General features: G+C 48.7%; 1 protein-coding gene across 1 annotated transcript in view; it reads right to left on the minus strand.

The window, feature by feature from the left end:
- Positions 1–16,326, minus strand: part of RMC1 (regulator of MON1-CCZ1) — a 238,616-nt gene that overhangs the window by 177,912 nt on the left and 44,378 nt on the right. The window contains exons 5-6 of the mRNA XM_085605759.1: positions 12,943–13,029; positions 3,264–3,404 (exon numbers count right to left, since the gene is read on the minus strand). Of these exons, the coding sequence (XP_085461885.1) occupies positions 3,264–3,404; positions 12,943–13,029 (228 nt within the window). The remainder of the gene's footprint in view (positions 1–3,263; positions 3,405–12,942; positions 13,030–16,326) is intronic.

Consider the following 16,326-nt stretch of genomic DNA (forward strand, 5'->3'; position numbering starts at 1 on the left):
TGCGGAGCAACGGAAACCACCTGCTCAAATTAAGCACTGGTGCTGAGGTAACAGGGGAGAGGGACATTGGTTCAAGAAGGTGTGAAAAAACAAAGGGTAGATGTGAAAGATGAATGGGGAACTGGAGAGGTGTAAGATACAAATAGACAACAATTTGAACGGAGAGACTTGAGATGAATGAGAAGTGCAGATGGGCACGGTAGGTGACAGGGCCAGAGAGGCCATGAGATAAATGCGAGAAACTGTTAGAGATGAGGGCAGTGAAAAGGCAGAATGGCAAGAGGTGATTAAGGGTGAAGTGAGAAGTTGAATGGGGAGAGTTTAGAAGTTGTAAGAAGGGGTGAAAGAAAATGGCCTGCAAAGTGAGAGAGGGATCCAGGATTGGGAGAGGAGAGGAGAGAGGGATGGAAGGGAGGGGTGAGAGGAAAGTGGCATGGGTAAATTGCTCAACTCTGCACAAGACTGCCAGGGTTTTAAGGGACCCCTGCTGCTCCCGGACAGGGCCAGGTGAGCTTCTAATGTGGCACACGTATTCCTGCGGAGTGGAAGGCCCATCACAAAGGTTGACTAGACATCTTTCTGATGTTAATTGCTGTATTTTGGTTATAAACTGGTACTGAAGGGGTGAAATCTTTCCTCAGTGTTACTATGTGCAAAAAAAATCAAAATAACGAAGCAATTCTATCACAAAATAACGCTGCATCACATAACATTATTTACATTTTCTTCCCACATAATTTAGTCAAGCCTGTCGTGTAATTTGGTCCTCACCTGCCTCGTAATTCCAGAAGCCGTGCCTACAGGTTTAGAAATGTTTATCAGGAGGGGGTCCTTACGACTGAAAATGTTGACAGGGGGGTCTCGGCACCCAAAAGTTTGAAGACTTCTGGTCTACAGTCTTGATTCCGCCTATGTCAGATTACCAATCTTTACCTAGTCGGAATAATGACATAATTCCAGCAAAGCATAAACTGGGGAGATCAACACCTGGGATCAAGATACAGCGGTTATTACATTGGACAGTAGCTTTTACTCTAGCAATTTTTAGGTCAAGCCTGGCCAGCGCATGCGCTGCTTTGCGAGGCCTGCTGTATTCAGATAGGGACTTGAAGCTCCACCCATTCTCCGCCCATATTTGTAATTGGCTTGTGTCAATGTCCACAGTAAACTGTGGCTGTTCATTGGTCAATAGGTTTAGTAGTCCCTCCTTAGTACCGCCTGGTCTCATTTTGTAACCTCCCATGGTGACACCTCCTGTAACGTATATTGTTACTCAGTAGGCTATTATTACAACCTCCAAGCACTATTTTCTCAAATAGATTTGTCCTGCCTGCTGTTGCAGGCAGAACACACTCTCTCCTAACGCTTTGAAAAAAACTATAGCCCTGGCACCAAACGCATTTACAATGCAATAGGTGGCGCGTTTGCGAGAGTTTAATCTATTGGCGCTGTAAATGACAACGCCTTTTATTTATCTGTTTTAAAAACAACACATAAATAAAAGGCATCTTCATTTACAATGCCAACAGCTCAAACTCTCGTAAATGCGAGACCTATTCAATTGCAAATACTTGTTTAGCATGTAGACACTTGTCCTCCGTGCCACTAACATTTTGATGCTGTTGCCAGTAGTAGTTTTTGATCAACTCCGGCCGGATACACTCCAGCATGTTTAACTTTTTTGTATGATGAACAAACCTTTGTGAGCCTCCTGTCATTCTTTAACTCCTGTAATTAGCCCAGCCATGGGCAAACTTCAGACCCTATTATCCTGTACTTTTACTGAATCTTTGTACTGATAGTAACTTGTAAATAACAAGCAACAAACATGTATGAGGTATGTTGATATAGGTGAGTTAGGTTGCTAGTACTCGAATGGTAAGGGGTGTCCCAGTTCAGAATTGAGGTGTTTTAGACCAGCTGCCCATTTGTTATTTTCATAACAAGAAATGCAGGCAGAGTAGCAACTAAAAAAGGTAAAGAATGTCCCTAAACATCACACAAGTGCAGTGTATTAATGTCCAATTGCACAGGCATGATGTGCCTACTCAATTTTCCTAAAGGGAGAGTTCAAATTCACAGTATGCATGACCAGCAGGGGGCCTGCCCAGAAAAAAAAGAATAAAAAAAATTCTGAAAAAAGTAACGCATAAGTATCTATTTAATATTTCATCCGCATGAAGAGGATGGAGTCTCAGATCGAGTTCAATGGAGAAGACAACCTTACAAAGGTCAAAAAGAGAGGGCTTTAAAGAAAGTTTTGTAGCTAGGCTTTTTAAATAATCCAGTGCTTTAAGATTCTGTGAAGACAATTGGGAATGGGAAGAAAACACATAATTTTCAAGCCACAAAATAAATTGTTCCAATCTGAAAAATGAAGCAATCCCAGAAAAACGTCACCAATCCTAAAGCAAACAACAGCCTAAATAACAGATCTAATTGCCATATTAGAAATAATCCAAAAGACAACTGTGACAGACCATATATTCATGGGACTTCGTGTGCCACAGAATGTCACTTGAAGTCCTGAAGCATTGCTCTGCCCAAACGCGCTCTGTGCAGAGAACCTGATCTAGAGTTTGTTGTGCCATATAGAATATTTGACTACTCGTTTCTATGCCACAGGCTGACCTCGCACATCAATTACTCTGCACATAATGATATGCTCAGATTCTCTTCATAGAATGCTTTCTGCAGCTGGGCCATAAAACCATTGTCCATCACTGCTATTCAAGAGAATATCTGTCCATTGGGCTGGTTCCTGTGGAAGGGGTGATTAAAAAGTGTTTCTGTAACATTGCTCACAAACATCCAAACCCCAAGTGTACAGAGGAAGGCATAAAAGATATTCAACAAAAGTCTAGCATTACGATTGTGACCTCTAGCAAACTATTTTACATGGATACTCTTTCTAGGAAAGAAGTCCATGCAACTTTAAACACAGAGCCACCAAAGTCTTTCCACAGTAGGAGGATCAAAAAAGCATTGCATACAGTCTCTAAATAAACTCAAGCTGTCTGTGACCAAGTGAACGTGTGAAGGATAAACTAGTGTGCTCATATCTAATGCAGCTGCCTCTCACAATTCGAGATTCAGTGTTGAAAAGCTCAATAGCATCTTATTTAAAAACAGAAATTCTCATCTACAGCAAATTACTTCGAACATATAAACCAAAAATGTGAAAAGGCAGGTTAGGCCTCACACCACAGCCAAGTCACAAAAGAGCTGCTTCTGGGTCAAACCCAGTCATCTCTGCCTCTTACCCTGAAATAGAAAGGCTGCAAGACGTTGCAGAGGACAGTGGTGGACAGGAGGATGACCACGCTTTCCGGGCAATACAGGTACCAGTTCACATTGATGCTCTGACTCTTTAAGAGCTTCAGGTAACGTTTCTCTGGAAACACCTGGAAACCACATTACAGAAAGGGATGTTGAAAGCAGAAACATTCTAAAGGCAGTATTTACATGAGCAGCAGTGAATGTTTTTCTTTAAACTGTAAAACGCAGGTGCGGATTGACAGGGAGCATAACACCGTCAAGGAATGACTGAAGACCATCATTCACACTTAGCAGCCATGTTCTTACATGTAGGTATATCCAATGAATGCAGAAAACATGATTTTGAAGCTACTTCGTGGTACTGGAGACATGCACAATAGTATAGCAAGGCACATAGAACATGAATGCACACATTCATACAGAGACCACGCATGCATGTCCACGCATCGAAAGAGCAACTCTGTTGTCTGATTGGAGTACACCAGTGTTGTGGCTCTGGAGCGCCACTGGTTAACAAATGCCCCAACACTTGCTACTGCCCAAAAAGCAATAACTTACTCTGGATGCTAAGAAAAGGCTTTACTCTGCGTACTTTTCTTACGCTAATGGCTGGCACCTGCTTGGCTTAACATCAGTACTTGAATATTTATAACTGCTGGCCCTACCCTTGCAACACCTCACCAGGGGGCTGACTAAAATCAAGGATACGAGGAAAAGAGGAGCCTCTCATTTATTTGAAAAGAACACTGCGTTTAAAATAAAGTAGGGTTTGGTTTGTTCATTCTTCCTGACTGACCTCCAAAAGGTGAATGACTACCGCCCCTGTCAAGGGAGCAAGTTCCACAAAATCTGGACTTCAGAGAATCCCTTCACATCAGCATTGAAAAGATACATAGCTAAACACAAATCCTTTACCAGAATTCACCCTTTTGCTCGGACTAATCTTCGATTCCTGGAGTTCATTTCATTCTCACCTGTGGGAGATGATGAACTGGATTGCCCTGCAAGGTTTGGGGCTATTCTTAGTACTGGAAGACATGCACAAGGCTGATCTGACCGATATTTTAGATTGAACACCTTGGTTGTACAATTTTGTAATTAGCCTCCACTAGACCAAATCACCATAAAACCTATAGTCGGGCGTGGTCTAACTGGCAATGCAGTCGGACCCGCGCTAGAGCAGCTCCGGCAGGCCGCCGCGCACTAACGGTATCATAGCGGAGCTGGGGGTTCCCCGACGCTCAAATCGGGGGTGCCCTAAGTGTGGCTGGTGTGCGACACCCTTTGGCGGGCGGAGGACGGCGTGGGAGCGGCGGCAGCGGTGATCTGATGCGGGGCCTCGGCCCGGCGGTTGGTGAGCCCGCCATTTTGTGGTGCTCGGAGGCCTCCGGATTTGCAGCGGCTCCTGTGTTCTGTGAAGACGCCTGGCGCTTTCCGCCTCCGGAGGTGAGAGAGGCACTGCGGGAGTGCTCACCTGGTCAGTGGGGGTGCGGACGGCGTACCTGGGCCACGGACGCGGCCGGACCGGTGGCGTGACTGTAGTTGGCCTGGGACCGCCATTTTCTGCGCTGGATTGGTGAGGTGCATCAGGCCCCGGGACCTCGCTGGCTGGCTCTCCCCGTCCGGGAGGGCCTTCCTATGCCCTGACGGTTGGTGGTGGCTGAGGAGTACTGGCGAGAGGCCACGGCTCTGCTTTCCACAGCTGCTTCATCCCCCCTTCCTGTGGCATCCGGGGCGGCATCCCCCAGGAGTGGACAGTCCTGCGCCAGAGGGTGTGGGGCTCTTATGTGAAGGAGCACACCGGGACTGCCTTCATCTGCCTCGTGCCTGTGGCGATCTCTGCAGTGACCTGTGTGGAGAGCGGCGGGGATGGCGGTGGTGACGCGGGGGACTCTCGGAACCCCGGGAGCTGGCTGCAGCGGCGGCCGCCGTGGTGCCTGCGTGGGACCCCCAGTACTGTGAGTAAAGCTGTGGGGGCGCGCATCCCTGACCCCTTGCTATGGGCCCTGTGGGGGCATTGGGGGCGGGTGCCCACCCTGATCGACGCAGCAATTCTGCCTTCAGTGGGGCTCAGCTCACATCGTGTCTCTCATGGACACGGGCTTCTGCTCTCTCGTGTTTATTGAAAGAATCAACTTACCTCTACGAACTGTCAATGCACGAGCCATTTTGAATTGTCACCTTTTTTGAATTCCCACTCTTTTGATGCGCTTTTTAACTTTATTGACAAATTAATGTATATTATGAGTATACACGTATTAGTTTGCTCCTATAAATGAATTTGTTGTCTGAATGAGTGTATGTATGTTTGTCGTCTTGTGTGGGACCTTTGTTTATTGACATAAAAATAACTTGAATGCAATATTGTTTATTTTCTACGCAAAGATTATTATTTTGAACATTGTGATTAAAATAAAGTACGTTCTTTTTATTCTGCCTGTCTGCTTTGGCCCTTGGCTTTTTCTATCAATGTGACCCAAATTTGGGCCTAATGAAACCAATTTAGTGTAGACAGTGGGGTCTGTTCTTTCTTGACGGGCGGGAGCTGCCCCTGGAAGTGCCTCTGGCCGCCATTTTTAAGGCAGCTGACAGACAGCATTGCGGGATAGTCTGGGCCCGCGTGGGTCCTCCCTGGGCCGCGCTGCCGCCACATCTGCCACGCTAGGGCTGCATCGCCCCCCGGAGACCGCGGGGACGGCGGGAGGTGTTGTGGGTCGCCAGGCAGCCCGGTGACGACACCTGTTGCCCGCCAATTGATGAAGCGGTGGGGCCCAGACGGCCGCGGTTGGTAGAGAGGACTGACCGTCGCTGCCACTCGCTATGCTTCGGGTGGCTGAGGGGCCTGGAGGTGCGTGATGAGCCCCAGCACAAGGAGGCAGCAGAAGCAGACGGGGAGCAGTCCTTGAATTTGGAGACCCCGGAGAGACCTTGCTTTTAGTGCCCCGTTTCTGTGCTGTGGGGGGGCTCTGTGCTGGGGAGTGCCTGGGACTTGGACTGCCTTGGTGCGAGACTCTGTTGGAGGCTTTCTTGGATGTTGCCTATCCCCCGCTGCGCTGCCATCACAGGTCACTCGACGCCCGTTTGCCCTGCTCGCCGGGCCTGTTCCTCCTGCTGGCTGGCGCCTGCCCTTGCCAGGGGCGCTTACTTGCCGGGGGGGAGGGGGGGGGGGGGGGGGGGGGGAGTTTGATCCTTCTACTGTATATTGTCGTCAGCCGGGTCGACCCCTTTGCTGGACTGCTCCTGCCCATTGATCTGTGTGCTCTCCCCACTGACGGCTTATTACTGCCACTTTGTCTACTGCTGGTGGTGTCGGGCTGCGGCACCCTGGGCGTCATGGGTCTGGCCTGAACCTGGTCTGATAATTCTCGCTCTGGTGGGGTGCAGGTTGGGGCTCGGACCTGTCTGCCTGCTTCTACAGGGTGTACATGTGCTTTAAAGGGCTGTAGGGGGGCTGACAGGAGCTACTGGCCCTTTGAGTGACTACATTTTGCAGAGCTGTGGTGGCGAATTGAATGCGGAGACCACCTACTTGGCGCTGTCTGGGCCTGTTGGGCTCATGGTGGGACTGAACACCTTTGACGGAGTCTGTGGTGGGGAAGGGGGCCTTCCGTGGGGCCAGTGCTTTGGGGTGGCGGCAGAGGGACCTCCGTTACATCGGCTGTTCCACTGTGCCGCCAGTATGACTAACAGAGTCAAAGAAGCCCCGGGACCAGCCCCTAAGGACAACCCGGTGGCGACCTTGCGGGGCAAGATGGACTCGTCTGCACCCGCTGAGGGACAGGCGTCGGCTGGGGGGAGGGGGGGGGGCCTCGCTCCCAGTGACGCAGGCCTTTATGTCTTCCTTCATGGCTGAGCTGAAATCGGGGATTGGCTCCCTGCGTACCGAAGTGCACTCCTGTGTCAGAGAGCTCCGGAAAGAGGTCGCGGATCTTGGAGGACGGGTCGATGGGTTGGAGAAGACGATGGATGCCCGGACGGAAGACCAGGAGCAGCTCTGGCAGCGACTGGCTGTCCTGGAAGATCAACACATCGAATTGCAGCTGAAGCAGGAGGATTTGGAGAATCTAAGTCGCCGGAATAACCTCCGCATCCGGGGGATTCCTTTGGGTGCCGAAGGGAAAGACATCATGCCGTATGTGGCACAGCTGCTCCATGAAGTGTGGGGCGATGAGGATGCTTCTCCCCCGGCCCTGGATCGGGCTCACCGGGTCTCTGGGCCTGCGGGCAGATCGGGCCTTATTCCTGATATACTAACCAGGGTTCATTTTTTTACAGAGAAGGAAGCTATTCTACGGCCGGCGCGGGTCAGGCAGGACCTCACGTATGAGGGACATCGGAATCAGTTTTTCCAGGATCTGGCCCCAACCACCCTCAGGCGCCGCCGTACCTTGAAACCAGTGACTGATAAGTTTCGAAGCTTGAATATCACCTATCAGTGGGGGTCATCCCTTTGCGCTTATATTTACCTGGGAATCTAGGCGAAGGGTGATTCGATCCTACAGGGATGCGGCGCAGCTGCTTCGACTCCCCTCCTCGCGGCCCGCCAGCCCCGCTCGTCCTCCATCCTCTGCAAGGGTTCCGGCTGAGCCAGCCTGGTCGACCGTGCGCCGGCGTAGGCGCTCCCCTACTCTCAACGAACAGGACTCCCGGCAGGCTAAACAGGACATTATAGAGCACATCAAATCTCTAGAGGGCGACAAATCTGACTCTGGTCCAGAATCTCCCCCTCCGTGATCAACGGTCAGAGTGGTGGTGGTGGCTCCTGGAGCTATTCTCGACGCTCATTGATCCTTATGGCCTAGTGGTTTCTAGATGGGCTTGGTCTATGGGGGACGGGGGGGTTTTGCAATTCCCCAGCTCCTCATCCTATTTTCTCCTCTTGTGTGCGGGGTGGATAATGCCGGGGCCCTCTCCTTGGTCGACTTTGAGACCGGTGGATGGCGTACCCCCCTTTGTTCCTGAGAGAGTGACTTCTCTAGGCTTGTCCAAACCCTTGGGTGTAGGCTGGCCGGCGATTGGAACAGAGAAATGTGGCCCGGTTGGCCGACGTTGGAATTATCTCATCTCACTTTCTGCTCTCCTAATTCTCTGTATCTCTTCTTCTTTTCTGCAGGCGCTAGGTATGGCGGGCGGTTCCTTACGCTATCACAACACGCACTTGGTGTTAGAGACGGCACGGCCCTGTGTCCCTTCCCGACCCCCCAGAAGCGCTTTCTTCGGTGGCATGATGGACTAACTTGGAATTTGATTTTCCCATGTCTATTCCTGTCCCATTAAAGATACTAACCCTTAATGTGAAGGGCCTTAATTCCCCCAACAAGCGGCAGCAAGTGTGGCGCTATTTGCGACAACATAGCCCGGACGTTCTTTTTTTGCAAGAAACCCACCTGCTGCGTATAGATACTCTCCGTATGGCGCACCTAAGTTATTCCCTTCAGTTCTGGGCCTCGGCCAGATACCAAAACAGCCGGGGTGGCTATTCTCTGTAGACCTGGAATCAGGCAGGGGCACTCTAAGGTTTATCGCAGTTCAGATGGACGCTTCATAAAGGTGGAGGTGCGGGTGGGGGGACGCCCACTTACTCTGTGCAATGGTTATGCACCAAACCAGATGCAAGATTCTTACCTCCGAACACTGATGCGGGAACATGTGCCACATGGCGAGCCCTCCTTAATTTTGGGGGGAGATTTTAACCTTGTGTGGGACCCTGCGATGGACCGTAGCGAGGCCCCCTCCAATGGGGCGGGAGCCATGTCCTCCGCGCTACGAAAACAGATAACGGATCTTGGATTGCTGGATGTCTGGCGATATCATTCTTCGGAGGTGCGGGATTACTCGTACTACTCCCATGTTCACCGTTCGTACTCGCGTATTGATTATTTATTCATCTCACATGATGCCGTGCGGGACACGGTGGGGGCATCTATGTCCGACATATCGATATCCGACCACGCCCATGTGGAGCTACTGCTTCAGGACCTGGCCGCTTCTCCTGTCCGCTCTCGTCGGTGGCGACTGCCGTTGCACATCCATCGTGATCCGGCAGATGTGGAGAGCATACGGTCTGCCATTGACTCCTACTTTGTAAACAATGATCTTCCTGAAACTCCTTTCCCAGTGGTGTGGGATGCGTTTAAGGCTACCTCCGCGGCCACATCACGTCCTTAGCGATTGCACGTGCCCGGGAGGCAGGCCGCCTGGAGGACAACCTTTCCAAGGACATAAAGGCGCTAGAACACCAAGATCAGGGTCATTACTTGGTCGCGACTCGATGACGGCTTGCTAACCTCCGGGGTCAACTCCGTTCACTACGCACTAATAGGGCAGAGCAGTCCTTGCTAACCCTAAAACAACTGTATTTTGAGGGGGGAGATAAAGTGGGCAGGGTACTGGCGCAGCGCCTACGGGCTCGTGCGGCGAAGGCCCACATAGCGAATATCCAAACACCGGACGGGGTCTGGGCTACTACGGAACGAGCTAAATGTGAGGCCTTTAGGGCCTATTATGCTGCCCTCTACGGGGCGGACAACCCCTCGCCCGCTGACATAGATGATTTCCTAGCTCAATGCCCCTGGACGCCAATTCACCCACAACATGCCCAACAGCTAGAAGACCCTCTCACGGCGGAGGAATTGCGGGCGGCGCTGAAGGATCTGCCTCTCAGGAAGACGCCAGGGCCAGATGGCTTGCCATTGGCTTTTTATCGTATGTTTCTGCCGCAGCTCCAGCAGCATCTCTTGCGGATGTAGAACTCCTTCTCGGGTGCGGAGGGGCCGTCGTCCTCTATGGGTATGGCGGAGATAGCTCTTATCCCTAAACCGAGTAAGGAATCCACGCTGTGTGAGTCTTACCGCCCTATAGCTTTGCTGAATACGGATCTTAAAATCTACACCAAAATGCTCGCTAGACGCTTGGATCCCCACATGCCCGGGCTTGTGGAACCGGATCAAGTTGGCTTCATCAGCAGCAGGCAAGGGGCGGATAATGTGCGTCGAATAGCGCACCTGGTGGGGAAAGCCCAGCACTGGAAAGTACCAGCCTGCCTTCTCTCGCTGGACGCGGAGAAGGCGTTCGATCAAGTGGATTGGGGCTTTCTTCGAGCGTTACTACAGAAGATCGGACTGGGTAGGAATATGATCTCTATGATCATGGCGCCTTATCTTTCCCCGCAAGCTCGGGTTCAAGTTAATGGGCAGCTTACAGATCCCTTCTCAATCTCTAGAGGTACACGATAGGGCTGTCCCTTGTCACCTCTGCTGCTTGCCCTGGTGGTAGAGCCCTTAGCGGAGATGATTAGGCAGCACCCGGACATACATGGGATCTCCCTTGGGGGCCGGCAAAACAAGGTGGCACTCTTCGCGGATGATCTTATCCTCACTTTGGGGCGCCCGCATACGTCCCTTCCAACGCTCCATACCCTACTGCAGTCTTTTGAGCACGCCTCGGGCCTCAAAATAAACCATGGCAAATCCTGGGCTCTGAATCTCACGATTCCGCCAGAAGAGATGCCGGTCCTGAAAACGCTCGCTCCTTACCAATGGGCCATGGATCATATTCGATATCTTGGCCTCCAACTGACCCCCACCTTAGATACATGGACCCAGGTAAACTGGCGGGAGTGCCGGAAGACGGTTCTGGAAGATCTGCGGGGGTGGAAAAACCTCACGGTCTCTTGGCTGGGTAGGCTTAATGCCGTAAAAATGTCAATACTCCCTAAAATCTTATATTTATTTCAATGCCTCCCCACCCCCATACCGCAGCGTCAAATTCAGGGCCTCCAACGCGATATCATTCGCTCTATCTGGGGCGGCCGCAGGCGGCGATTCTCCCATAGGACCCTCATGTCGCCGCGCGACAGAGGGGACCTTGAGTGCCCTAACCTCTTGGACTGTTATTGGGCCTCGCACCTTCGCTTTGTGTCGGAATGGATAGCCGTCAAGAGCGAGACGGTGTGGTTCCATATGGATAGGACAGTAACTGGGCATTCCATTTGGGACCTTGCCTGGCATTCTCGCACGGCACACTCGCGGAGTGCCTATATGGCAGTCCCTACCAAAACGGTATTGGATATATGGGACGCGATTGCAGTACGAAAGGGTTTAACGACACTTCCCTCCTATCTCTGGCAACCCAGCCTTTCTCCCGGCCCTTCACCCGCCAGCCTTTGCTAATTGGTTACAGGGGGGATGTAGGGTGATTGGTGATCTGCACGAGGGGGGAATACTTAAGATGTTTGCCCGGTGTCTGGAGGACTTTGGTCTCCGATGACTGCGGGTTTACAGTATGCGCAGCTGCGGCACTGGGTGTCCTCCCCAGAAATGCACAGGGCCGCTACCCGTCCATTCACCCCGTTTGAACAGCTGGTCCGTTCCTTTGAGGAGTCAAAGGGCCTGATCTATCGCACATATCAGATTTTACAACATCCCCCGGTCTTATCTCCGCATCCTTATCAGCGTCATTGGCAGGCGCTCTCACCCACGGAAATCACCCCAGCGCAGTGGCGTCGTCTCTGGCGGGATATCCCTGGGGTTTCTCGCAGTGTCCCGCAGAAGGAAAACGCTTATAAAATCATGACGCAATGGTATTATACACCTACTCGCCTGCACAAAATGTTCCCCAACGTGTCCTCATCGTGTTGGAGATGCCTGAAGGCTCCTGGAGATTTCATGCACATCTGGTGGGCGTGCCCGCTCCTGACCCTATTCTGGAAGGAAGTACTTAGCCACATCAAGGGGGTGCTGGGGTTTCCACTGCCTGACTCCGCCACCGTAGTCCTTTTGGGCCTTAAGCCTGTCAGTCTGAAAGCCCTTACCCGCAGCGACTGGACTATAGCACTCCATATGCTAGGGGCGGCCAAACAGACTATAGCATTGTACTGGAAGAAAATGGACACTCCGCCAATAGCGGCTTGGTACACGCGTTTATGGCACGTGCTAACTATGGAACTGCTTACAGCGCGATTACAATCCCGTGACACACGCTTCACTGCTGTTTGGCGGCCCCTAGTCCAGTACCTTTGTAAAACAGAATATGCGCGTCACTTACCCTCCAAGCTTAGAGCGCTACACCTTTTTGAAGATGCCTTACTTCCGTCAGATCCCAGTAGACTCCTCCCATGATCAGGTCAGTCATCAGGGACACCCCCTATGATTAGCCCCAAGGCAAGCACGTCTAATGCTATGCGTTGTTGCGTACACATTCCCGTCCGTCTGCCTGGCCACTACTGCTGCTGTCCTGCTCTTCTCTTCTTTCCCCTCTTTCTGTCTGGCTTTCCTCTATCTAGTCTCCTCTATCAGCTTTTGATGGGCCACCCTGCCCGTGTTTTTGATGTTTTTGTTTTTGCATTGCAAAGGTTCCCGACGCTACATATAACGCTCCTATATCGCCATGTGTTTTGATACGCGGCCGTCCCCACATGGGTTGTAGGCGGCATGCTGTGTCATAGGGGACCTTGGTTAAAAAAAAAAATTTTTTTTAAAAAAGGACAATAAAAAGACAAGTAAAAAAATAAAAAACTATAGTCAATGATCATATTAACATTCTATTTTAATAAACAAAAACGTTCGTGAACATGAAAAAAAGTTTTCAAACCTTTTAAATATATGCCACAAAATATATAGCGCCAAGGATTTCACAAGCACAGATTGAAGGTAATGAAATTACCTGATAAAACTCGATGCCTTGATCAGTAATGAAGACTATTTCTGTGGGGCTTGTCCAACAAAATCCCAAAATGCTGGCATTTCTGGTCTTTGATGATAAATAAAACCAAGTGAAAACATGTTAATAGAGAAACAGAAGGTGAAAAAGAAAATCCTGTTTGAGATAATTGTCTTTTTGAGTGGTTTTGATTTCTGTTGAATAAATGACCAACGCTACTTTGTAAAGACCTGTAAATTATCTACTCTGGGTTTGTATATACCGCTTGCAGAGCTGAAGTGGAGAAGTGTGGCTCAATGATTAGAGCGGCAGACCCTGATGCAGAGGTCTAGCCCGGGACCAGGGTTCAATTCCCCGCCTCGGCGGGTCTTGCGCTCAAAAATTCCACGGACCTGATAATTCTTGTCTCGGTGCCTATTCCAATCATGGAGTCCCACTCTGCAACTCTGGGCAATAGCTTGCTTAATCTCCACAACGGCCCCCACAACGCTAAGGATGCCTGGCCTCCACCTTGGGGGTGCCCAGGAGTGGACGCCTCACAGGGAAAGCCAGGATGGGTTCCACAGCGGTATTCGTACAAGCGCCTTGAGACCCTTGCGGGTGAGTAGTGCGCTATACAAGTATCAATTTACATTTAATTTACATTTAAGTCCTATAGATGGAATACATCTTGGAAATATAGAACATATTCAGGAGGCCATGGATGCATTTGAAGTAGGTGTAGAATAGATCTTGTCAACATGGCTGATGAACCGGGGTATTTTCAGGACCACACTGTCCTACAGGTAATTTCAGAGGTCATCTAAAATGTTCAAAACTTGAACAACTCAACGAGTCAAATATATACTACTTGAATTTGTGAGCAACCTGCAAGTCAAGGGTTTTGACCCTGAGAGATGAACAGAGTCTTTAAACCTACTGAAAATCTATGGTCTATAAAATCAAAAGCAACACATTGCAAAATATAATTGATTCAAGTGCAAAGTGACTATTTAGTTCTGCGACAGCAAAATACTATATTTATACAAATTTGCAACTAAGTACTCATTTGTTTTTATAGACCGCAGTATAGGAGAGTAGAAGGTTTAACCTCCCGATAACCTCATCTTCCTCTAAGTTACATCTCCCAACCCTTGGCATGATTTACATTGCTAAGGGTTAAATGGGCCCAGTTGCTCAAGAAATGACATGCAGTACCTCCATAACACGATGAAGGCTTCTTTCTTCAAAGAAGGTCTCAAGAGCACATACTAACCCAAAAGAAGCCAAGGGACTCTGATCAGCAGTTCGCTTATCTCCAAAACCTGTAGATCTAACCTTTCTAACAAATTCACTATTTGATAAGCCTGAAGGTATGGCAGCAATAACGAAACTGGGTGCTAGTCCCTTTTAACAGCAGGGGAAAGCAACTTGCTTTTTAATAGCATATAAATAACAAGAAACAGGAAGAGGATCTGTGTTTTATACCAGGTGATAGCGAGAGAAAGAGTGATTTGGCCTTTGTTGACACAGTATAGGATTAGGCATGGTATACAGGAAAAGAAAGTGTATGCCTCCTTCAGTGTTAAATCCAGTGAATCACTTAACTTCAATAATGTTCTATTGTACACTAATATTTTAAACCTTTTTACAAAGACTAATAGGTTTTGGCCCGGACCAAAAGTAGTCAGAAAAACATTGTGACACATTTTTTTCCAAATACATTACATAAAATTCATCTGTGAATCTGTTGGAAGTACTTCGCAAATCATTTTTTGACAATGAAGTGATTGGGCTACCACCATGTGCTCTAGTGCAATGAATGTTAAGTGACACAGCAAATATTTTATAACAGCGACAAAAAACAACCCCACTATATAATCAAGCTCAGTTACAAATTTTCATTGCAAGCAGTAAACAACTCCCATCAGAAGGATGAAGGAAGAGATCTCGCTTATGGTGGATTCTGTTCTAGTGGGATTACATTTTGAACTGTGAATTATAATGCCTTGGCCTTGAAAGAAAAGATCTCCGAACTCTTGCCTCTGGGTAAAATGGTTTCCACAAAAAGAAATGAGGTTAGAACTACTCCGTATGCAGGAAAAACATGGTTTTAAAAAAAGCTATCAACAATGCTTTCTAACATAGGAAAAATAAGGCTACCTCAGCTCAGAATTATACGTCTTATGGTACAGAAACACATTGAAGTGGATATCATAAGCAAAAGCAGACGAGAAACATGGTAGAACTGTATGCAACTTTGGCCTCACTACAACTTCTGGTATTGTTTTGTACAGTCTTTGAGGTGAGGACATCAAACGTGTTAGGACTTTAATAGATGAATGTGAGAGTTATTGTGATGCAGCAAAGTCAATACAAAAAACATAATGCTGTAAGCAAAAGGTAGTTTCAGAGCATTAATCCATAATAGGATCAACATTTACAAAATGAAAAACACAGGGCTCATTTGTAATGGAATCAAGATAAAAACAGTTTTACAAGCTGCCATTTGTTTTAGTAAAAGGGTTTCTTAAGAATAAGGTCACAAAAATGCTTTGGGATCCGAATATCAACTTTGTTTTGGAATTTTAAGCCGAGAAAGACTGTATTAGAGTGAAAACAATTGGTAACCTCAGGCATACCCTATTCCCCCACCCCACCAAGAGCTCTTGTTGTTCACTGTGTATGAGGCACCTGGTGACAAGTTATAAGCTCCTGAACATGAATATGGTTGACGTGAGAAGAAATATGAAAGTGCACAGAAATTGCCCACATCTCTCTCTTGGCAACTACACAGTGGAGGCTGGAAACCCCATCTGTGGGAACTTGTTTTCATGATTCCCAGGGCAGGCAGGGCTTACTAGGATTGACTTGTGACAATCAGAGCTTTACCACTGCTGCCCTGGTGGAGGCGGGTTGGCTGGCTTACTGCTGCTGAGCCCCAACTACACCCCTTTAGCACTTGACCTTCAGGATATGGAATCAAACATTATTGAGGGAGGCTGTGCGGAGTTAGAGACTCAGAGATCAACAAACTAAGCAAGATACGTTAATAATAATAATTCAATGTTCAGTCAGGACTAAGACTTTGACAAAGAAAAAGTACTTTACACAACTTAATATGGTACATAACATATCAGAAGGTAAACATACTGAATGTTCTTCAACATTGTTCAACAATTACTGGGACACCTTCTAGGCTGTTTCCAATAGGACAAAATATTTAAGGTACTCATTGGGCAACAACCACAAACTATCTATTATGATTCTCTTAGGCAGGGGCAAAGAGAACTCAACAAGTCTTTGGGACAGTCGCCCTGGTAGCATCACAACTAGTCATTACTTCCTCCATGTAGATACCATTCAGTGTTCTCCTGCTTGGCATAGCTCCCTGTTGCCAGCTTCATT

Source organism: Triturus cristatus, chromosome 5_1 (genome assembly GCF_964204655.1).
Source record: "Triturus cristatus chromosome 5_1, aTriCri1.1, whole genome shotgun sequence".
In the NCBI taxonomy this organism is placed as follows: domain Eukaryota; kingdom Metazoa; phylum Chordata; class Amphibia; order Caudata; family Salamandridae; genus Triturus; species Triturus cristatus.